General features: G+C 38.2%; 3 protein-coding genes across 5 annotated transcripts in view; 2 read left to right on the top strand and 1 right to left on the bottom strand.

The window, feature by feature from the left end:
- The first annotated feature begins 3,774 nt into the window (after nucleotides 1-3,774).
- On the top strand, nucleotides 3,775-9,577 carry LOC111865683 (TM2 domain-containing protein CG11103). The gene is made up of 4 exons (XM_023853893.2): nucleotides 3,775-3,962; nucleotides 6,022-6,112; nucleotides 7,367-7,482; nucleotides 9,200-9,577. Exons 1-4 carry the CDS (start codon nucleotides 3,850-3,852, stop codon nucleotides 9,411-9,413), a joined length of 534 nt encoding a protein of 177 aa, XP_023709661.1. The 5' UTR covers nucleotides 3,775-3,849; the 3' UTR covers nucleotides 9,414-9,577.
- Nucleotides 9,578-9,622: 45 nt separating this feature from the next.
- LOC111865682 (dihydropteridine reductase) lies at nucleotides 9,623-17,513 on the bottom strand. Its single transcript, XM_023853892.2, has 6 exons — nucleotides 17,403-17,513; nucleotides 14,469-14,552; nucleotides 12,344-12,449; nucleotides 12,118-12,258; nucleotides 11,005-11,197; nucleotides 9,623-10,452 (listed from the first exon to the last, which is right to left on the bottom strand). The coding sequence occupies exons 1-6, from the start codon at nucleotides 17,490-17,492 to the stop codon at nucleotides 10,353-10,355; spliced, it is 714 nt and encodes a 237-aa protein (XP_023709660.1). The 5' UTR covers nucleotides 17,493-17,513; the 3' UTR covers nucleotides 9,623-10,352.
- Nucleotides 17,514-17,542: 29 nt separating this feature from the next.
- Nucleotides 17,543-24,361, top strand: part of LOC111865672 (E3 ubiquitin-protein ligase KCMF1) — a 31,606-nt gene continuing 24,787 nt past the window's right edge. For all 3 annotated transcript variants that reach the window (XM_023853872.2, XM_023853870.2, XM_023853868.2), the window contains exons 1-2: nucleotides 17,543-17,729; nucleotides 20,838-21,005. In XM_023853872.2, the coding sequence (XP_023709640.1) occupies nucleotides 17,714-17,729; nucleotides 20,838-21,005 (184 nt within the window). In that variant the 5' untranslated portion in view covers nucleotides 17,543-17,713. The remainder of the gene's footprint in view (nucleotides 17,730-20,837; nucleotides 21,006-24,361) is intronic.

Genomic DNA, 24,361 nt, shown 5'->3' with positions numbered 1-24,361 from the left:
TCCCTTTCTGTCAGCGAGGTCGTCCCTCCTCTGACAGGGGTTCCTAGTCCCTTTCTGCCAGCAAGGTTTCTACCCTCTACTTGGCAGTGGTATCTAATACTTTAGTCCCTTTCTGTCAGAGAGGTTCCCCCTCCTCTGGCAGTGGTACCTGATACTTCCCCCATCTACCGGAGGAACTGGAAACTAGTTGGGCGGGAAACTTGGCCTAATTTTGCTCAGAGGTCTCCTAGAGACATGAGGTTCTTTTACGTGCCGTAAATCTACGACACGGGACCCACGGCTTAAAGTCCCTCCCGGAGGACTTGTTCCCTGAATTTTTCCGCCCTTAAAAATTCCACCACCTCCGCCGGGTTTTTGAACCCGCGTACCTTGAGTCATGAGGTGGGAACGTTACCCCTAGACTACGGAGGCCACTCAGGACAAAATTACGACAAAGCTAGCTAACAGATGTTCTGAAAACGTGGCAGTTCAGTTATATGGGAACTACAGTAACAAATCGAAACTTGATTCAGGAGGAAATTAAGATGAGAATGAATTCGGGTAATGCCTCCTACCATTTAGTCCAGAAATTGTCTTCTCGTCTGCTGTCTAGAAACTTAAAACTTAGGACATAAAAAATTACAAGTTTGCCTGTGGTTCTGCACGGGTGTAAAAACTGGCCTTTGACATTAATGAAAGAACATAGAGTGAGAGCATTTGAGAACAGGATGTTGATGGAGAATATTTGGACCGAAGAGAGATGAAGTGACAAGGTTGGAGGAAAGTTCATAATGAGAAGATTTATAACTTGTACTCTTTGCTAAGTATAATTAGAATAATCAATTCAAGGAAGCTGAGATGGGCAGGGAATGTAGAACGAATTTGAACCAAGAGGAATATATATATATTGGTGGGAAAGCCAAAAGGAATGAGACCACTACGAAGACCAAGACGTAGGTGGGTGGTAGAAAGAAAAAGTTGACCCTGTGTTTAACTAATTAAGGACTAAGCCATGAAGGCGTATGGGGGAGTGGATGTATAGATCCATATTTTCTTGACCTCGGCACTAGTTGGAGGTGAGTGCGTAGGTGGGTGGACAACATTAAAATGGATCTTACATAGACAGAGTGGCGTGGCATGAACTGGATAGTTCTCGCTAAGGATAGCGATTACAGGAGGGTTCTTGTGAACACGGTAATGAACCTTCGCGTTCCGTAAAACTCTGGGAAGTTCTTGAGTTGCTGCACAATTCGCGGCTTCTCAAGAAGGCTCAGCTCCATGAAATTAGTTAGGTGAAAAAGTGATAAAAGTATGTCAAGATGTACAGGGGACCTAGAATAAGGCGAATAAAACTTCTATATTTATCTGTCTGTGGCTCTACAGCTCTTTTTTTGTACCTTGGCCTCTCTTCAGGTACTTGATATTTTACGTGGTCGGTAGGACTCCTTGGACAGGGGATCAGCCCGTTGCAAGACTGCTACATGCACACGCACAGGACAACACAAACACAAATTAAAACGCACACAGACAACCATGCCTCAAGTGGGATTCGAACCCACGATCCCAGTGTTTGAGCGGGCGAAGACCGTTCATGCCTCGGAGTGCGCGGCCACTGTGATCGGCATCAGAAAACATGTCGAGGGTTATCAAGTTAAAATGGCATAGGCCTACGATATTTTCAAATAGACTGGCTGAATTTTACGCTTTTCAGGAATGTCATGACATTAGATAATCTACAGGGACAATAGTGTCCAATATAAACTGGCGATAATTGCGACATATCGAGATATGTCAGTTATCAACTACATATTAAATGTTTTCCAACTTTTAAAGTTCACGTCACGCATAGAAAAATTACCAGAGACCAAATACGTGGTTCGAAAATAGGCCAACTTCTGATCACGTGTTTACATTCATCAGATAATGGAGGCGAAATTGGAGTAAAATAGGACTACACGTCTATTAGTTCAAGTTTTCTAGACGGCATATTATTATGTACGTAGAGACGTATTTTACGTAATTTTTATTCTATCTATCTATCTATCTATCTATCTATCTATCTATCTGTCTATCTGTCTATCTTTGACTCTACGGCCCTTTGTTGGACCTTGGCCGTTATTTCAGTTTCTTAATCTTATATACAGTCGGTAGTATTCCTTGGACGGGAGATCAGCCCGTCGCAAGGCCGCTACCTACACACAGAACAACACAAACACAGAATACACGCACACAGACATTCATTCCTTGAGTGGGATTCGAACCCATAATCCCAACGTTTGAGAGAGCGAAGACATTTTATGCCTTACATCGCGAAGTGACTGTAATCGGCTCTTATTTGAACTAATAAGCTGAATTAAAATGCGTTTCAACAAATCCTATTGTAAAGTCTACATAATTGAACATTTGTAGGATGCGTTTACCATTGAGCATGTTCTGAAACAAGGAGCGCTTTGGCGTCTATACTTTTTGCTACGGACGTGCTATAGGAAGGTCCGAAAGAAAGAGAAGGGTCTGAAATTCGTTACTTCATTATCAAGCTTTTGTCTATGCTGAGGATATTAATTTACTGGGTGTATAAATAAACAGCGTAACTAGAAACATAGAAGCTCCTGTAATTGTTAGTAATGCTGTTGTTTCAGCAGTAAATAGTTCATATGGATTAAACTAAGCAAGGAATATTAAATTGGTATGACATTTAGATTCTAAAGGGTTAAGACAGTGTATAACACAGAGAATTACTGGGTTTCTGGACTATTTTCATCATCCGGTATTCTAGAAACTAGAAAACACGATCTTTCGAAACTTGAACTGTTTCTGTCCTCAGGTGAAGGGGGAAGCCACAATTTTGAGATTAGCTCCTCCTAAGTGGACCAATTGAGTAGGTGTCTTCACCCCCACCTGAGGACGGAAATAGGTCCAGTTTCCGAAACGTCGTGTTTTCTACTTCCTAGAATACCGGATGATTGAAAAAATATAAGAAACCCAGTGATTCTGCTTGGTATGACATGTTGGCACGCATAGGAGAAATGATATACGTATGTATATATGTAGATGTGTGTATGTATACGTATAAGATTTGCCTGGAAAAACTGTAGAGAAAGGACCGGAGAGGGACCACTTGGGAGATCTAGAAGTGGATGGGAGGATGATGTGAATGATAATCTTACAGAGAACGTTTGGAGTTTGTGGTTTGGAGTAATGCGGTATAAGATTGGGTCAGTAGTGGTTTCGTACGAACATGGGACGAACCTTTGGGTTCCATTAATTGGCAGTGGTCTTTTGAGTAAAACATTTTCTCATTTTTGAGAAAGTAAGTTGGTATCTTACATAATTAATCACTGCATGGCAATATCAAATCAGTCAAGTAAATTGAACGTAAAATGAGATTTTGAGCTTGTAAACAGAAGTGCACATCGTTCATAATTTAAAACTGCAGAGAAATAAACTGTATTTAGAGAGCGTTAGTATGAATGTAACGGGATGCATGTAATTCAGTGAAACGGCACTATCGTACTCATGGCAAATTAGTTGATCTGGTTCCATATCACTTTTATTGCTTATTGCTAGGGGGTAGATAGCGCGAGCTATTAAAATTCATTAATTCATTCCGAAGGCCGTAGAATATTAGCAATGTATCAATAATAATATTTCCCATAAATGCTATCTGAAGTTAGCAACAAACCCTAACAGCACATACCACGACAACGATGGTTTTATCATTGAACTTGTTATTGAATCTTTGCAGTTGAATTATTCTATCCTCTGAGGAACTTCGTAGTTTCCCTATGTGTATGATTGGCTACCCTGGCGACCCTGGCAGACTATGGAGTTCAATTGTAGAGAGGAAAGTTCTGCTGAAGTTAAACCATTATGTGCCTAAATGTGTTGGTTCTTTTACTCATTACCCTAGATTTTGTGTTTGCTTTAACTGCGGTGGATTCTACGTATGTGCCAAATGGGCCTTTAGTAAAATGTTCGTTTTTGTAAGTATGTAAATCGAACCAACGCTCTCAAGTGTAATCTTTAGGTTTTAGTAGATTCGTTTTATTTGTAATGTATTTAACGTCATTGTCAGTGGCTCAGACGGTATGGCGTGGGATTTCATTATATATTAAGTGTGTGGTATAATAAACATTTTCAATCTTTATGCTTTGCATTCTGTTGTGTGTTCGATAATCGTGTAAATTCGCCGTGAACACAACATAAAGGTATCTTTGAAATGAAGAAAAATTAGATACTATTGCATTTCTATTATTTGTTTATGTGAAGGTGTACGCAACATGTTTTGACCACTTCTAGGNCAAAAATAATAAGCTGTAATTATTTTAATTTTAGAATGTCCACATTGTAACCAGAAATAGATACAACATAGAGAAGAAATACACAGTGCACCTGAATTATAATACAAAGTCACAGTGACATACCAAAGAAAAGTGAGAACAAACTAAAAACCAATAACATAGCTTCTTTATCATAGTATAACAGCAAACGCCAGACAAAGGACAACCTACAGTGTGGGACAAAAAATACAAGAACAACATAGAATTTTACATTCAATGACAAGAGAATTTTAAATAATCTTAAATTTGAAGAATTTTAAAATTAGGAAGATTCTTGCAACTTTGTGAAAGTTGCATGTATTATATGATTGTGATGAGTAGTGCTAATATGGATCCACATTAGGACAGTTCAATAACAAGAGATGTATTTCTTTTCATTTCATTTATTTACATGTCAAAAATCCTTTACAAGGTCGTAAGACTCAGGATATAGACAATAGTCCAATATAACAATTAAATATAATAATTACAAAAAATATAATACATGTTAAAATATTTATGTAAACATAATTTTAAAATTATAAAACTTGTAATTTAACTTTTCATTAATTAAGTATTTAATCCCAATAAAATCAATTATCAATCTTCTTAACCGTGTAATCAAAAATTTCATCAATACCATAAAATGAATGTATTTGGTGAGACTGCCTGAAGATGGTTCAGAATGTGGGCCAAAACATGTAGCAACTCTCAAATAGAACCAATGTGAACAATTTGATTGGTTTATTTTTGTTGTGTTGATGGCTAGATATCATCAATCATGGTACACAACATAATGCAAACAGTGAGGAGAAGAGTTCTCGCATTGTAGAATATATAGCAGAATCATTAAAGAATTTATTTTCATTCAGAGATGGCTGTGAGCTCTAGTGATATTTGAAGTTGAACCCCAGATGAGCATTATCAGTAATTATTATTTCTGTGTAGAGGATGTTCTTAGTGTTTAATCCTTATCTAAACAAGAGAGAATGATTATCAGTACTCAGTAGCTTGAGCACAGTAGTGAAGTTGGCAACGCTTCTTCATGATCTCAAATCTTGGCCAAGGAACTATCTCTCTTGAGAGGTATATTGTAATTCTCTTCAGTTCCTCCAAGCAAATGTCAGATTAATATGTCAGAGTAAACCATGACTGCTTTCTTCCACATTCTTTCCAGTTTAGTATTCTCTGATATCTTACCATTCAACACTGTATAATCTAAGCTACTGACAGTGTTATTAAACAAATAGACATTGTTGGGAAATTGGAATCCTGCAAGGGTGAGGAAATCTATTCGTCATGTGCTTTTTCTTTTGTCTCAGTTGTACTGTATGGCTTTTGTATTTGTATGACTTCCACTACAGTCATTCTGACTTACTTTGGATCTATGGAATGTAATGTATGTATGTATGTATATTCCCACTGGCTGAATGAAGACAAATGATCAGCAGAGAGCACCCAGAAATTAACTAGGATCTCAGAAGGGATGATGTACATAGTATATAGAAGGATCTGCACTGGAGCTGACTTGGTTTGAACCAGTGATCTCTGACACAGGATGCAAGCAGATCCACCATGTTTTAAACATAAAAGTGGCTTTGTTGTGAGATTGCTTTTTAACTGTCTTAATCATCAATATCTCCCCCACAACTGGTTGAAGTTGTCTTGTGTTGGCTTTTGCTATTAGGTCTTTCTAACATCAGTTGTCTAATTTCTGTTGCAGACCATTGGAATTTCTTGATTGTGACCCTCTAATAGATCATAAGGGCAATAAAACTGCCAAAGAAGATCAGGGTGGTTATGGGTGTGTTAAGGTAAAATAGCTCATAGTGTTCTTTAACTGTACGTCCCTCGTCAAAATTATATAATTAAGGGTATGAACTATTTATGCATAGTTTAATACCATGAGAGACGCTCCATCGGCAAGATACCATCCCAGGACCGTCAAGTTGTAATTCCGCTATTGTCCTCCTTAGGCTAAGGGTGCCGCTATTGTCCCTAACGTCGCCTGCTTACTCCCAGTATATCATAAACCCACGAACTGGCCGTGTGCGAGACAGGCCATGAGGGGTCTTGGATTCCTTGAAGACCTACAGAGGTTTATGGGCATCTCGAAAAATACGAATGTTGGGCAGATGTCGGGCTCGACCCTTGGATTTCTCTTGTTATTTTTCTTGTTTTTCTGATGCCAACTGGGGGACTTGTAAAGAGGCGGACGGAGTCGGCTATAGGGAGCGGAGGAGGACAGTAGTTGGAATGTAGATAGAGAGGAGAGAAGTGTTCAAGAGTAGTGGTAGCTAGTCGGCGGATGGAGCGGCTAGCTAGGAGAATAATGTACATATTCATCATTAATGAAATTTTAAATTAAAACTGCCATCCATGGCGTGTTCTGGAGATCCCGGATTTATTTACCCCGAAGTGTGTTCCACTCCCTTCTCCAAAGCACCCGTATCCCTGAGAGAAAGAACTCAAGCTCGAGCGACAGTCGTGGCAACTGTACGTCGGCGGACGGCTACAGTTCTTATCTTCATTATCATATGCACAAACATTTCACACTGTATATGCTAACATACTCCTTTCTCCACATACTTGCAACATTTTTTTTTTAATTTTCTCTACTTCACATAGTTTATTGCTGCCATATTTTTGTTAAATTACTTATATTATTAAATGAAACTAAATTCATGGCTGTAATGAGTTAAAAAAGGCAAATAAGTAGAAGGTAGAAGAGAATCAATGCAAACCTGAATCACTAAAGCTGAGTACAAGTTTGTATGAAAACAAAGCAGAGAAGAAAGGTATGCATGTATGTGTAATAGTGAGTGGTAAGAATGACATTGAATACTGTAAATAAATAAAAGTAGTCATGAAAAGATTGGCTACCATTGCAGGACCACTTCTTTATTTCTAAGTGACAGAAATAGCCAGTCCCCACACCAACATTCAAGTATCATGTTTATGTACAGAAATGCATTTTGCAAGAATTTATGTGCAACTTTTGAGATAGTTCAACATGTAATATAATTGGGAATATGGCATTTATATGTCACGATATCTTCTGCTCATAGTTTGGTGGTTATAGATATGAGGATGTTGAAAAGGGGAAGAAAAACTGTACTGTGCTACAAGACATTGAGTGTGAAGGTGAAAGAACCTTTGGACGGGATGGCTTTCCATGTATCAAGTAAGTATCTTTATGCTGTTGTTGGTTAACAACCTAATTTAGGCTTTCTTCATTGTTCACTGTTGACTTGAGTTCAGCCCTTGGGCATTTACACCATGTGGATATTGGTAGTGTTGCTTCGGAGGTACATGCTCTCACCTTATGTAGCTGAATGATCACCACCGGCAGTGCTCTTGCTGAATTGTTCTGTTTATGAATTTTGAAAGGGCTCAAGTCACTTCAAAACAGTGCAGTAACTTTCAAAGTATTCTTCTTTTATTCCAGCATCTTTGCTGTGGCTGGAAATCATTTTCCCAATCTTTTTGGTAGTGCTGTCACATTGCTCTGAAAAACAGATCCTTACAAAGAGACTTTTTAGTTTTGAGAACATGAAAAGGTCCCATGAGGCCAAACCAGGGAAGTATTATTATTATATAAATGCAACCAGAGATTTTGTTTCTTATGATGAGTTTATTGCTGTTTACTTTCCAAAACTTTGTTGCTGCATTGAACAAATAATTTCATAATGGATAAAGGTATAATTGTCCCTGTGCTCAACAAATTAAGCACAAGCCATGAAGACATATGAGGGAGTGTATGTATAGATCCACATTTTCTTGACCTTGACACTAGCTGGAGCTCATAATAGATAATTCTATTAATATTAAAAAAAAGCAGAACGGACTCCTTTCTTTATGATAATAGCAGACTTTTGTGTTTTGTTCCCCCAGTTTTATCATACTGGAGTTTTGCATTGGAGACGCATCTTGTGTCTCGTCAAGTCACTGTTTTTTTTTTCCTAAAACTTTAGTTTGCTTGCTGATGAGATCTTTTACTTCCATTTTGGCTGACTTCATGTGCTGGTTTGTAATTGTACTCTCTGAATGTAATTTGTCAATCACTTCATATTTTCTCAGTCACTTTACCACATTTGGGTTATTCAGGAGAACAAATTCCTGACCTTGAAATAAATACTCAGTACCAGGTCACTCCTGTAATGGTGCAGCAGTCATTAAGCAGTATAAAACATATATGAATGCAGCACAAAACAGAACTCATACCACAGTTTTACAAAAATCCTCCCCTCCATCAAAACTTGATTCTATGCATATGATGTGTACAGACATAAAAACAATCACAGTTTTGATTTATATTGCCTTGGGTCCATTACACCTCAAGAACCATTAATCAGTTATGTACTAGAGAGCTCAGCAGTGAGATGGAGAATAGCAGCGGGATAATTCACTTGCCAAACCATGATTAGTAATTATAAAAATGGGTTAGCAATTGCAGGTTTCATTTTTGCAGTGCTTACCAAGTACTTAATGAAATACTGGTGTCTTAAAACGGCCATGCAAAGGATACACATATTTAGTAGCATAACTGATATTCTTAGGGTAGGTGGTCCAGTAATGTCACACTGGCTTGCCATACTGTGTACATTGGAAAGTGTGAGGGTTACAGAACCTCTTCCCATGAATATGTAAATCTTCAAAGAGTTCCATCTTCTGGGATATAACACCTTGTACTTACCAACTTTTTGGAGGAACATGTCTCCATCTTCAGGGTTGAAGAATCCAAGGAAGAAACCAGCATGAAGCAGGTGGCAAACAGTCACATAAGTTTATTTTAACAGACTACATGGCATTATTTTCCAGAAGATATAGTTCTTCCTAACCACTCATGTGAGATCCTCAAACCCTATATGTAAATCTTCTGCTAATTTTCATTTTTGCAGGTACAGTGGCCATTACTTTGCTACCACCCTCATCTACAGTATTTTATTAGGTTTCCTGGGAATGGACAGATTTTGCCTGGGCCAAACAGGAACAGCTGTTGGAAAATTATTGACTTTAGGTGGTGTTGGAATTTGGTGGATTGTTGATATAATATTGTTAGTGACAAATGGATTACAGCCAGAAGATGGAAGCAACTGGAATCCATATGTATAAGTTAACTAGACTTTATACCCTGTGCAAAACATTTTATATTATTGATGTGAAATCTCTACCAAAACAGGGTGATCTGGAGTTAATAGTGTACATAAGTTTGTGTTCATCAGAAGGATTATGGTTGTGTGATAGTTTCTTATAATAAAACACCATTTGCTGCTCAACACCTGTACACAAAAATATATTTGACCATGCAATTCACTATCCAATATACATATACTTTATGTAATGATGCTCAAAATATCAATTGTGTGATCGACATAAATTCTTTTCTTTAACCATCCAACATCATGTAACAATAATAAACACTGCATTCATCCCAAATGCCGTCATACCCAGACAGAACACATCTAGACTGAGATCTAATGGTGTTTGAGTAATGCCTGGTATTTCAATTACACGACAAATATGGGTGGGAATAAATATGATATAATACAGGAACTAATATTTAGTACATTTCACATAAAATCAAAGTATAAAATCTTAAAATATGAAAAGAACTGGAAAATTCTTTTGAAACACTACTTAAAACAAAGTGGAAAGGTAAACTATATCTGATATAGATTACTGACAGGTAACAGTAAAAAACAATATGTGGTTTATCTTATATTGATACATAGGAAATGTCATGGAATGTATGTAATGTAGATAACTATACTGTTCTATGATGGTTACAGGACACTGGTGATTAAATAATCACACCTACCAGACACTTTTTATTTTGGAGTATTTTCAAAGTAACTAACAGATAAGCAATCTGATCTAATAAATGCATATTAAAAGATTTCCCAAGCATGAATTAAATAACAATGTTACATAAAGCATTTATAAACAAATTATATGTACATATAATATACATAGAGATTCCTTTATATTCTTGGCCCCTACACAGTTGAATCAGCACCAGAAACGCTTAAAACTGGAAACCTTCATTTCCATTTACACTAACAACAAATCTGTGGTGTAATTCTTTGTCACTAAATGTACAAGGCTTCCATTTGGGGGACGTTCTTCTCCTCTGCTCCACCGCAGAAATAATCTGGAAGTATTGCAGGAGCTTCAGTAGGCACATGTCATTCAGCATCAAGTGGAATGTAATTAAATGTTACAAAATAAATACAATAAAAATTACAGAAACACTATCAGAAGCTAGTAAGTAGGTCAGTCTAAAGATAACATGGAGGTACAGCTCCTTGCATTCTTAATCTCAGCACTAGATGAGGTGAGTGGTCAGCATCATGCGCTGGTCATATTACCACTGGGGAAAAATTCCTTGTTACCCATGGGATAGGTGATTGGATAAGCCCCAGAGCCAGTTGGGATGGATGGGTGACAGAGAAAAATATCTCCCTGCCAGGGATCAAACCCCAGTTGTCCAGCCTGTAACCAGTTACTGTACTATTCACATTTGAGCTATCCCAAGTCTTCTGGTCTAGAAGTGAAGAGAGTATATGTTCAAGTCCTGTCACCAGAATACAGGACACAATCATAACTAATACATCCTTAAAAAATGAAACAATCCATATTATATGTCATATTTATAACAGCAGGACTGAATTCTGTCGGTTTGTGACTGAGCCTGTGAACTTACTCTGCAACAAATTCAAGTGGTGTCCAAGTTGAGAAGTCTGCATTTGGCATCCACTTGCGATTCATTGGTGTGTCAAGGGTCACTGGCAGAATTGCAACTGCAAGAGAATTGGGTGGAAGTCCACTGTTCTCTGCAGCTAGTGACTTGGTGAGCTGATGAACAGCAGCTTTTGCCATTCCATATCCAATCATACCTGCAGTGAGCAAAAGGGAAGCAATGAAACATGTAACTGGTCAACTTTTATACTTCAGCCACTCACCTACGATGACCACATTTTCAGGCACATCACATATAAGCCTATTAGCTTATCCACATACATAAAAGTCTAATGTCTGCAATTCTCTTTTTATTCCATTATGTAGACAAGGGGCATGTGGTAGTGTAGTTGGTTGAGGAACTATGCTACAAGCTGGAACGTTGTGGGTTCGATTTCCAATGAGGTCACTGGATTTTTCAGTTGACTTAATCCTTCCAGCTGCACTATGGCCCTGGGGTCAACTCAGGACTCAGCTTGTAACAGAAATGAGTACCAGGAATCTTCCTGGGGAGTAAAAGGCGGCTGGACGGCATGTAAGGCTGACAGCCTCACTGCCATCTGTGAGCCAACTGTCTAAAAAATGTGGGAGCCTCAACGTCTCACAAACCTATGGGATAAATTTTCATATTCGAGGTTTTCACAGCGGCATTCTTCATAAATGTGGGTACATTTACACTGAAAGGACTTGGAGAATAAGGTGCAGATTCGAGAAAAACGGGGCAAACTTTAATGCTGTTATGGGCTTCTGGCTGGGACCAATGAAAAATGCATAAAATTGGGAGAAACAAAATCTGACAGCAGAGTAACAATGTTTCTCTGCATTGTTTGCTTTGATCCTAAGTATGATGTTACATCTAAAGAACTATATCAGATGCTTAAAAACTTGCTTCAAATGTGTGGGATAAGTTACTTTTTGTATGACAATGTCAGTCATATAAAGATTATGAACTTGGGGCTAGATATTGGTTGGAAAAAAAGGCGCATTCCAGTCATTATGGTACCACTGTAAAAAAGCTTCAAATGATTAAAATGTGCATATTTTATTTCTTAGTTTGGTATAAAATTCATCATTTTACCTGGAGTTGGCCCAAGTGCTGGTTTAGCGCCTGGAAGAGTCAGTAACCCACCATCCTTCAGAAACTGGGCTGCAATTGAAGCTGCAATGGTGGAGCTCCAAACACTCTGGCGCCACATCAAATCAGCATTCTTTACCAGCTCTGAAATATTTTTGGCATTTTATTTTAATAATAATTAGAGTAAAACCAACTGATTTAAGCAGACAAGCAAAGTCAATGAAATTACCTTTTGATGCAGCATTTCCACCAGCCCATCCCCCAGCAACACAAATAACAGCATCAATTCTTTCTCCATTCAACAAAGTTCCAACCTGTGTCATTACATTCACTTCCTGAAATAAATACATATACTGTTAAAATGTGCTAACATTATATTGCATAGCTGCGAATACAGAGTAAACAGTCGCATACAGCTGACAAGGGATGATTCTCTAGCTTGGGGGTTGAGTGTGGGGCTGACAACTCCTCACCATAAAAAATAAGTTTGTTATGAAATGTCACAATAGGGCCTTGGACCTGGCAGATTATTTGGATAATTGATCTAAGCTAAAGAAAATGGATATGAAATTTGGTACATGGAACATAAGAAGTCTGTATACAGCAGGTTCACTCATGACTAGGGCCCGGATTTCGATGACTAAAGGAGAAAAGAAAGAACACTTTGCTTCCATGTTATTCACATTTCAGAAAACATATGAAGAAAAATTCCCTAAGATGGCCAAAAATGACAAGAAATACCCTTAAAAGTCCAAAAATTTACCAAAAAATTACACCCAAAATGAAAGAATTACCTATAAAATTTACATTTCTGTAACCAGCAGCTCATATCTGAGATTTATATATTTAAGAGCATTGCATAGGATACAAGGAAAAAAAGATGACATGTCATCAAAATTCGGGCCCTGCTCATGACAATAGTGGAAGAAATAACAGAATATGTTAGATTTAGGGGGGCGGGGGTTACAGGAGATCAGATGGGATGGAGGTGGCACTGAAACAGCAGGTGAATATACAGGGTGTATCAGGATCTCAAGAGAGATAGGATGGAGTGCTATGGATGGGATTGGTCTAATTCACGATAGGGACCAGTGTGGACGGCTCTTGTGAACATAGTAATTAAACTTCAGGTTCCATAAATACCTGCACAACTGGCAGCTTCTCAAGAACAGCCCAGCTCCATGAAGTTAGTTAGTTTACATTATATCAGGACACAGAAATACTGAAATTAGGGCATCAAGACAGACTTTGCTGAAACTGAAGGGACAACATTTGAAACTGTGTCTGACATCCAAGGGGAATCACAAGGAGTACTCAACAGCATTAAGGAAAATGACTTCCACGGTGCTTTTGAAGCAGGGCAAAAATGATGGGATTGCTGTGTACCTTCTCAAGGGGAATATTTTGAAGGAGACGGCAGCTAATAAGCCAGCATTTCTTCTTTGACCGCATCTGGGAACCTTCCAATACCGTTCACACACTTCCATCACTTTAACAAAATTTGTGTAAATCAGTATATTAACAAGAATTAGTTTTCTTCCACTTTCAAAGAGTCTTACTATTCTGATAAAAAGTCCATATAAGTCTTAGACTGGGGGAAGCTGTAGCGTAGTTGGTTGCGGCACTATGCTACAAGTCAGAAGTTTGTAGGTTCGATTCCCAATGAGATTACTGGATTTTTCAATTGACCCAATCCTTCTAACCGCACAATGGCCTTGGGGTTGATTCAGCCTCTAACAGAAATGTGTACCAGGAATCTTTCTGGGTGTAAAGGGCAGCTGGTGCATGAGACCGACAACCTTACTGCCTTCTGTGAACCAACTGTCTAGAAAAACAGGGACCCTCAATGTCTCATAACTAGGGGCCTCCACAGCCTGTTACAAGGATAACTTTACCCTTTTTAACAGTCTTAGTTAACCCACTCAAAAAGACGGTCATCAAGGAAGAATGAAGACCAAGCTTAGTAAATTTTCATGAATGTTATCACTTGAACTATGAGTAATTGTTTTTTCATCATATTCATCTGCACAAGAGATACCTGAAGAATCATTCTCTAAACAAGATTGGAATGGTGCAATCTGTACTAGAGCACACAGTTTCCATATGCATTCTTTACACCTTGGCTTTCTGAATACTCCTAGATACTGCCAGGCATCTGGCACCCCTGGATTTGTAGGGTGGAGGACAGAAGGAAATATACCAAATGCTAAATTTGTTTTTCAAAAAGTTTATTCTTCAACCTTAAATATTCTAGGGTAATCAGCAAAAGAGTCTTAAACAGCATAAATGTGAGTTTGTAGGCAAATTTTCTACCCTCCAAAAAAACCCTGGCAACACCCATGGTATATACATACCTGTTCAATCCAGTTCTCATCATGCTTGACCAATATGTTTGCATCAGCCTGATCATTTGCTTTAAGATCAATTGAAGCAACCCACTGAAAGAACAAAAGGAACCTTTAAACTGAAATCTTCATGTGTTTCAGACAGCCAATACTTCTACATGTCCATGTATAATGGAAATGTATGTGAGCATGTGCTTCACAGGAAAATTAACACATTTTCACAATATTCCAGGCAAATGCTAGGACAGTAAAAGGTAAAGTTGTTCCGGTGCTCACCGAATTAAGAACTATGCCATGAAGGTGTATGTGGGAGTGGATGTATAGATCCACGTTTTCTTGACCTTGGTGCTAGATGGAAGTGAGTGGTCAGCTTCACTCCCCTGCTGCTTTACACCTGAGGAAAGAGTCCCCAGTACCCATTGGATAGGAGGTTGGGTGGACCTCAGAGGCGGTCTGGACGATTTGGAGAAGAGAAAATTCTTGACCCTACCGGGACTCTTATCTCCAACCTCTCAGGCATCCAGCCTATAGCCAGTCACTATATCGACTACGCTACCATAGCTCTTAATGCTAGGATAGTACCTACCTAAAATTAGGTCACGACTACCTCATTCCACATACTTTCCAATTATTGACTATCAGCCTGCCATTCCACATTTTACAGTCTGAGCTAACACATTGCATAAACTATAAATAAATAAATGGTGAATGCAGAATTGTATAAATTGTGTAATGATTCTATTTCCTCTGCATACTTATTTTACTAATTTGCAATGCGTCATATAATACAAAAGTAATAAATAGAAAGTATTACATTTTTGGATTGGGTACCATGTAATCTGATAGAAGTTAATCATGTTGCAATATTATACTTTATCCAACAAAAACTCAAATGACCTTCATTCCACCAAATTCTCCATCATAATCACACAGGGCAGGCTACAATAGGCCAATCGGTAGGCGCCGTGCCGGGTGGACCCAGCTGGACTGCATCCCCCACTAAGCGAATTTAAAACTCAATTGACACAATAGAGTGAAAGTGAGTTATTTTTGATTGTTATGTTTGACAGGTGAACCAAAACAAATAAATATACATATACAGTGGTAGATGTTAACCACCATTTCAGAAGAGCATACTGTCTCCATCTTAGAGTAAGCTTTACAAGCAAGCAGCAAAGCATACTTGGCTCACTCTTCAACTGTGAAGACAGAGGCAGTTTGTTCTTCCTAAGCACTGGTAAACTTCCACTAAGCTATATGGCACAACATCACAGAACATAGTATGTTTTGGTCACCATCAGCGTCTTAAATCTCACAATGTGATAAATGGGCTGTAAGCAAGGGTGTGCTGGTGGGGGCTAGTGTGAGTCCCTTGTTAAACTTTTGAGTATTACCCAAGCTCCTTGGTTTAAAATAACTAGATTGATTAACTTTAACAACAAAATTAAAATCCAACTTATAATTTCAATCTAATTTTTTTCTTATTATCTACCATTTTCCAATTCAAATCTATCACATTTCTGAAGAACATTCTGCTAGCTACCATTACAGCCTATAAGTTTTAAACATCTGGCAGCACTGACCACAAGCAATAGTTGTTAAGTTTCCAACATCTGTTGTGTAGGCAGTCACAGTGACACATTCTTTGTTTAGAATGTTACTGTAATATTGTATATTTACACCACGATTTGTTAGACCTTATGAAAAAATGAAAAGTCAAAACACTTTACTGCCATTTCCTAAAATGACACAATGCAAAATTGACTAATCTATCACTGTTAAGCCATGTTCTGGTCCATCAGTAGTGATGAAAACAGAAGATTCCCCCAGTGAAACAAACAGTTCATCTGAAAGTGCAGATTGCTGGTCTAAAATTCAGGTGAAATATTTTTAAAAGGAATACAAACTGTTAGTGGCTAAGCACAGTGACAGTTTTTGAATAAATATTTATTGTATTAATTATAAAATTATTCTGTATATTACAGAAATATTTTTTCTTACTTTACATACAGCCCTACAACATTTGGAAACGAGCCCCAAGTTAATAAACTGGCAGCATAACCCTGGCTGTAAGGCAATTTATGGCACCACAGATGGTGATTAGTATCAAGCTGAGAATAATTCTTGAAAGATTCCATTCTTATGAATATGATTCTGAAATAATGAAGTCCCAAATGTAATAAAGAAAATGCAGTAAAACATGAAGTTTGAAACGAAAACTGCCTTCTATGATTCTACCCTCACAGAGTACACTGTATATTGCACCTAAGATCATATAGCAGGCAATTTTTAGGATAAATACTCAGTAGGTGGTGATGATAATGCAAATACATACTGACAAGTTTACTACACAACACTGCCACCAAATAGGTCATCACTGCTTCCTCGTCGATCCTTCTGAATTCATTATTCACAATCACCCTGCCATTAAATAAAGTAAGAAAAAATTACAGTTAGCTACTTCTGTACAAATGTTACAACTGGCCCACTATGTATATCATCGAACCCACAGAATTTCATTCACATGGTCTATTTTCAACTACAAGGCCAAATCAGTCCCAAAACAACGAAATCTAAAATATCCTGTGCATAATTACCAGCCAAAAACATTCTAATTATCGAAAACTATTGCGTAAACACAATCAATACTCCTCCTCTGCTTTTGCATCTTCTATCCGCGGGCTTCCCCTAGCTCTATCATGGTGACAAAAATCAAAACCCGCTTAAACGTAACTATCAGTAGATACAGCAGTCTTTCCATGTACACTCCAGGGCTGAAAGTAGTCCATTTTTTCATTACAACTAAAAGAACTTTACGAAGGACGTTTTCTAATCCTGTCAACTTTCACCCGGTTTGTAGTCTCTGTAGGTCTATTATATAGATGAAATTATGCTTCTGTATTGTCCATTTCGTAAGGAAAATTGTAACTATTTCATAAATACCCAATTTTGTGCTTTATAGTGCGCCACACACGCAGCACCCAGTGCTCCTCTTCCTCCGTAAATGAACACACGTCCTAGCACAGCGGCCATGTTTCCTTGCTAGCTGCGAGGAATGACGGGAAAGCAGGATTTGTGACGTCATTATGGCCTAGTTGGGTTAGGTTTAGTGATGGTAGTGTATTGAAAATTTTTCGTGAATGAGAATGTATTGAACGGAAGAAGATAACTTAATTTCCCGTTATCGATACTAGAGAATTTGGTGAAAACAACATAAACAGTAATAAGATAGGGAGTTCCGTGTACTCTCTGAAATGTCTCGACATGAAGGTGAGTGATGCCCTATTGCAGGTCAGAATAGGCTACGTTCTTGCCTGGGATTAGGCTACACATCCATCAAGATTTATCCGAGGAAGTGCGACTGTGGTTATGCTCGACATTTCAGGTGTCAGTAATTCTGATATTGGCACTATATATCTGAGTAATAAAATGATTGCAATTACAATTTAGTACTAAGACGAACTTCAAAAAAGCAGTGAGGCATCTAGGTAGCTTATGCCGATCAGGCCATATCTAGAGAAATACCCCAGTCTGATGTTAAAAAAGTCGTATATAACGATGTATAGTGGACAGTTGCATCTATGAAAAACATAAGCGTTTCAAAATATACCCATAGGTTGTAGACAAGGATACTTGCAAGTAAAGGAGAATGGCCATTTGGTATAAAGGTGTGGAAAATATTGTACGATATGTCTTTTTATGTGCTTAATTATATTTCGTTATTGAAAGGCAAGATTTGTCAATTTTGTGAAAATGTGATGCAATGGTGTAAACATCATATTTTCTAAATTTATGAATGTTAGTGTTAAATCTGTGTTACCAGTTACAATGTTGGAATTGTCAGCAGCAATAAAATGTTCTTTATATTAATAACTGATTTTAGCATTATAAATTAAAATAAAATGCGGAACAGCGTTAAAACACGGACCACTTAGAGACATTTCCAAATTTGGGCTTTATTTACAGTTACTAGACCTTCACCCAAATGTGACTGTTCTAACATAAGACCCCAGCATATGATTGAATTTGAGTTTTATTTATGAGTTCTACCATAAATACAGACAAATCTGATTACACTCTCAATACACTTACTGGTCACTGTATCAAAAAGTTATAATTAAATTGTGATTTAGAGAACTAATTTCTCAGAACAAAGCCATTTTTCGATATGCAATTAGAAATGTTACTTCATCATAACAAGAATTAGACATAAAGCCCAATGCTTAACAGTCTCACTTGTCTGCATGTCTGTGACAAGTGAAAAATTAAAGTCAATTATCGGACAATTCGTAGAATGTATTTGGTAGTATGAACTCCCAGTCCATTTTTTTTTTTTATTTCTTAGGTGTCGACAAGTAAATTTCAATAGGAAATATTATCATGTATGCACATGTTATAAGAGACAGTAGACTTCTCCTGCATGTCTAGTATGTTATGTGATGACAAGTGCAATAGTGCAGAATCATTACATGGTCTGGGTAGGTACAGTTGGTTTGTGAAAAAATGTCTGATATAATTTTTGAACAGTGAACTGAGTCAACATTTATGGATCCCTGATAGTTCCATTTGGCTGATTACAGTATATTTAGAAATTTATGTGTAGTTTCTAAGTGATCTGCTTACTAGGGCTGGTACAGTTAAAACAAACTGATTCATTCCCTTGCTGCTGAGAAAACTTGAGAGGTCACTCCTGTTTCGTTAGGTTGGAGGTTTTATCAGATGTTCCCTTTCATCCAGTCATGTAGGAACAAAGAAATTGGCTTGTGCAGTAGGCCTTCATCTTTAGTGTTTGAAGTTAACCAATACCATAGAGCAGGCTTCTTGAAAGCTGCTCAGTCATATTTTCTGTTAGTGAAGAGCACTACATGCAGGGATGTGATGCTGTGTATGTGGGAGAAGTTTACAGAAGTTTTCCAAGCAGTATATGGCCTGCATCTTCTTGATTGAAGTGTAAGCCAAGTAAGCAGCACATGCCGCTTTATTGTTACATGCTTGGCCTACCCTTTGACCCTGAATATGGAAATAGTACATTCCCCATAGATATCAGTTGGTATTTTCTGAAGTTAATATGAGGGATGGAATTTTTCTGCCAGGTTTGCTGCACCGTGACAATTCCCCAAGATAACCGGCCTTCACTCTGCAGCAGTTCTTGTCTGAAACAATATTGCACAAGTGTTGGTAGTTAATATTCAGCAGCTTTGGCTTTAAGTAGTTGTTTTTGTTTCCCAGAATAAAAAATCAGCGCAAAGAAATGGCACATTCTTTTTGATATACAATTGAATGTGACTGCATTACCTTGGAAAGAAATCTGTTGTTGCTTGGTAAGCTGTTGTTACTTGCTAAATACCAAACAACAGTGAAATTTGTCTGACCAGTGAAGCTGATTTTGAGAAAAGTGACATCTTGCATTTGTGGCTCTAATGTGTATGCCATTGTTGTCCTGAAGATACTGTGTGTGCAGTTTTATTTAGGTTGATGGTCCCATTAAATTACTGAAATTCAGTAGAAGTTATGTGAGCAGTTTTTTAAGAAAACCTCAATTTTATGTTTTGGGGTACATTTGAAGGACCTGTATTTTTGGAGTTACAATGTTCGGGTTCACTAGGCACTGACCTAGGATGAATAAACTCTTGAATGCTGAAAATTAATCAACTCCTTCACAACTATTAGGTGGCAGTAAGATTCATATCCATATGTACATCCACATTTACAGAGAATATTCAAAGAACCACTCGTTATATTTTGAGGTAGCTCAAAACATAAATCTTTTAGAATCTCCAGATTGATATTCTTTTCAAGTTCAGAGTCCTTTCTCACATATACTACATATGGGAGAAACTGAAGTTGTCAAAGCGGATGATATGAAGACATTGACTCAGAAACATGACAGTCCGCTAAATTTATTTGATAAAAATGATAGTGGTGTGCTTTTAAAAGGGATTAAGCTGTTGGATTTGAGGTTCTTATGGCAGTGACTGTGAAACTACTGTTTTCTGGGATATAATGTCATGTAGTCACCAGCATTTAGGAGGACTGTACTGTCTGCATCTTCAGGGTTTAAGAGTAAGCCAGACAAGAAACTGGTGAGAATTAGGTGGCCTGTCCACCTAAGGGGTGAAGTAATTTACATTGTTTATCAAACTTTTTGTGTGACCTCTTGTACTGAGAGAGTGCTTGAGTGAAATTTCTGTTACTGCAATAAAGCTAATGAAGTTCCAGCCACAAATTTGTTCTTACCTAGGCCAATATTCACATGGTTACACATACACACACCCAAAAATTGATGGACATAAATACTCCATGCAGTATGGTTTAAAGACAAACATGATGTGTGATTTTTGTTCTCCAAACATCAAACTTATTGTTCATCTTCTTCAGGTGTTAGCTGTGATTCATGTTTGAAAGAAAACTTCCGTGGCCGGCGCTATAAGTGCCTCATTTGCTATGATTATGATTTGTGTGCAACATGCTATGAGGCAGGAGCTACAACTACCCGTCATACGACGGAACATCCAATGCAGTGCATCCTTACAAGGTCTGATTTTGGTATGTATGGTAGTAACATTGATTTCAGAAGTATAGTCTCTACCTGGTTGATAATTGTGCAGTGTTTACTACCCTTTGTAACCTTTCACTGCCTTCAAAGCACTAAAAATTTAGTACATATCATGATATTTTTTCTTGAAGGGACGTCTACTGCCATGTTCTCACTAGAGAAGTTGGTTATGTGAGTGAAGTATGTAGTATTCTTGTTATTCCTTATTTGTTCCTGTGGTGTTTAGTTGCAAATTTATGATATTACTCATACTTCCAAATGTGTTTTTTAAACATGTTCTGCAAATAAGTCTTTTAAGATCTAGTGTAACACCTGTTAAGAATTCTGTGGGAAGTTTCATCATTTCTTATATAAGCTTTTGTACTGTTGACTTGCCCTGCTTTCTCCTTTATTCTTTTCCAGTCATATACACAGCGTGATAATAAAGTTCCTGACCTGATGCTGTTACAGTAACATTACTAACACCATCTATCAGGAATGAACAGGACTAGTTAGAGAGAATGTTTATTTATATGATGTGCAAGTTTCAACTTGTTTGACTGATGCATATGCGAATTACAATTGTTTTGGTGAACTCAGTTTTTTGGTCGTGTCGAATGTTTCAAAAATGGAACAAAGAGCAGCGATTAAGTTTTGTGTAAAATTAAAGAAAATGGCTACTGAAACATTTGAAATGTTGAAAAGTGCTTATGATGAAGAATAATTATTTAGAACAAGTGTGTTTGAATGGCATAAAAGGCCAAAAGCAGCTCAGAAAGTAAGAATGCAAAGGTCATGGGTGAAAACAATGTTGACTACATTTTTTTATGCTAAGGGTATCATTCTTCTCAAATTTGTGCCAGAAAAACAGATTATGAACAGTAAATTTTATAAAGAGGTAGTGAAGAGATCAATCACTCGAGAGTTCATCATGTTAGGCCTGAGTTTCAGGAAAGTGGGTCATTGTATCTTCTGCACTGGCACATTCTTCGGGTATTGTCTCCGAGTTTTTGTTGAAACAAGGGATCCCCATGTTATCCCATTCACCCTACTCCTCTCATTTATTTTCGGCTGACTTTTTTATTTTCTTAATTAAAAATTGTGAAGAAATGGAGGAGATTCAATGCTGTTTCGTTGATCCAACAGACTGTGACGAGAAAACTGAAGGCAATATGGGAAGAAGTGTTTCCTTGGGCATTCGATTTGTTGTATGAACAATGTAAACATTGTGTGGAAGCAGACAGGGACTATATTGAGTGGCGGTATTAATAAAAATTTGTTATCATATTTCTGTGGGTTCTTATGGTGTCAGTTTGGGAAATTAATTGTCACACTGTGTATGTTATGGTATGGTGATGCTGACATTTAGCATCTCACATGAGGAACATGAATAAATAGTTAGTTGCTGTCTTCTTTATATAATATACTAGGCTTCCAGTATCCACAATAGATTATCATTAGTACTCAAAAAATGGGCATGATGCGGATGCACTGAAACAAAAATCTGCTCACTCGTGACCTGCTACATACGAAGGCGGACCCAAAATTAACCGGAAACGACCTGTTGCGCGGGCATGCTTTGTAGTTACAAGTTGTGCTGCTAGGTGGTGTTAGCTGGGGGTCTCCCGCGACTGTTAGTGAGCTGGCGTCAGTCTGAGTTAAGTGGTTTGTCTGTGGTGCTCTGTTGTGTGCGTTCCTGTTTCAACCCTTTGGCGATTAGTGAGATGGCCGACCAGAAGGAACAAAGAGTGTGCGTGAAATTTTGCTTTCTGTTAGGGAAAACTGCAGTTCACTCTTCAAGTCGCGGCAAATATTCACGCGGTTTTCTCTTTGGTCATCTCCGAGCAAGCGAGGAACAAATTTTGCAGACACCCGTCTCATGTGCAAACCTTCGGTTAAAATTCGCTGGACCGTGCTCCATGAGATGTTCGTTTCCTCAGAAAGTTGGTCAGTGGTCTTTCGACGATCTTCATCAATTTCACGCACACTCTTTGTTCCTTCTGGTCGGCTATCTCACTAATCGCCAAAGGGTTGAAACAGGAACGCACACAACAGAGCACCACAGACAAACCACTTAACTCAGACTGACGTCAGCTCACTAACAGTCGCGGGAGACCCACCTAGTAGCACAACTCGTAACTACAAAGCATGCGCGCGCAACAGGTCGTTTCCTGTTATTTTTGGGTCCCCCCTCGTAATCTACATTCATGCAACATGTTAATGCTTGACAGTTCATTGTTCTTGTAACTTGAAATTGCATAATTTCATGGCTTTCGTTTCAGTTACACTACTTACATACATACGAGGGGGTACCCAAAAGAAACTGAACTTATTTTTTTTAAACTCATTTATTCAAATTTTAAGCACAAACCTTCAATCCCCTTCAAAGTACTCTCCACTTACACTAATACACTTGTCTAGTCTTTTATTCCATTTTTCAAAACATTGTCTAAATTCATCTTTTGAGATGCTTGACAGCGCCTCCGTCGTTTTTTCCTTCACCTCAGCAACATCAGCAAAACGCTTTCCTTTCATGTCTCTTTTCATTCGAGGAAACAAAAAAAAGTCGCACGGGGCAAGGTCGGGTGAGTATGGAGGGTGAGGAACAGGGGTCATACCATTTTTGGTCAAGAATTGTCGTACAGACAGGGCTGTGTGAGCAGGGGCATTGTCATGATGGAAAAACCAGTCACCTGACTGCCACAAATCTGGCCGCTTCCGCCGCAAACTGTTGCGCAATCTTTTCAAAACTTCCAAGTAGAAAGCCTGGTTAACTGACCCTGTGGAACAAACTCTGAATGGAAGACTCCTCTCACATCGAAAAAACAAATCAGCATTTTTTTCATGTTTGATTTCACCTGACGAGCTTTCTTGGGGCGAGGCGAACTTGAAGTCTTCCACTGGCTTGATTGTTGCTTTGATTCAGGATCGTAAGCATAGCACCAGGTTTCGTCCCTGGTGATAATTTTTGAAAAAAAGTTTTGATCATTTCGGGACTCTTCTTTCAAAGCACAGCATGCTTCCACGCGACCTTGTTTTTGTTCAGCAGTCAGCAGTCGTGGCACGAATTTCGCAGCCACCCTTTTCATTCCCAAATCTTCTGTCAAAATTCGCTGAACTGAGCTCCAAGTCACTCCCGACAGCTCCACAATTTCTTCAATGGTCCGTCGTCGATCTTCCTTGATGATTTCACGAATTTTTTCAACATTTTCATGTGTTCGGGCCGTGGAAGGACGACCAGAACGAGGTTTGTCATCAATTGACATTTCACCATTTGATACGGGAAAACCACTCAACACTTGAGTTTTCCCCATAGCATCGTCCTTGTACGCTGTTTTTAACATTTCAAGAGTTTCTGTTCCACTTT

Source organism: Cryptotermes secundus, unplaced genomic scaffold (genome assembly GCF_002891405.2).
Source record: "Cryptotermes secundus unplaced genomic scaffold, Csec_1.0 scaffold19, whole genome shotgun sequence".
NCBI classification, from domain to species: domain Eukaryota; kingdom Metazoa; phylum Arthropoda; class Insecta; order Blattodea; family Kalotermitidae; genus Cryptotermes; species Cryptotermes secundus.
Note: the sequence above shows the minus strand (reverse complement) of the source record. Positions and strands in the feature narration are given on the sequence as shown.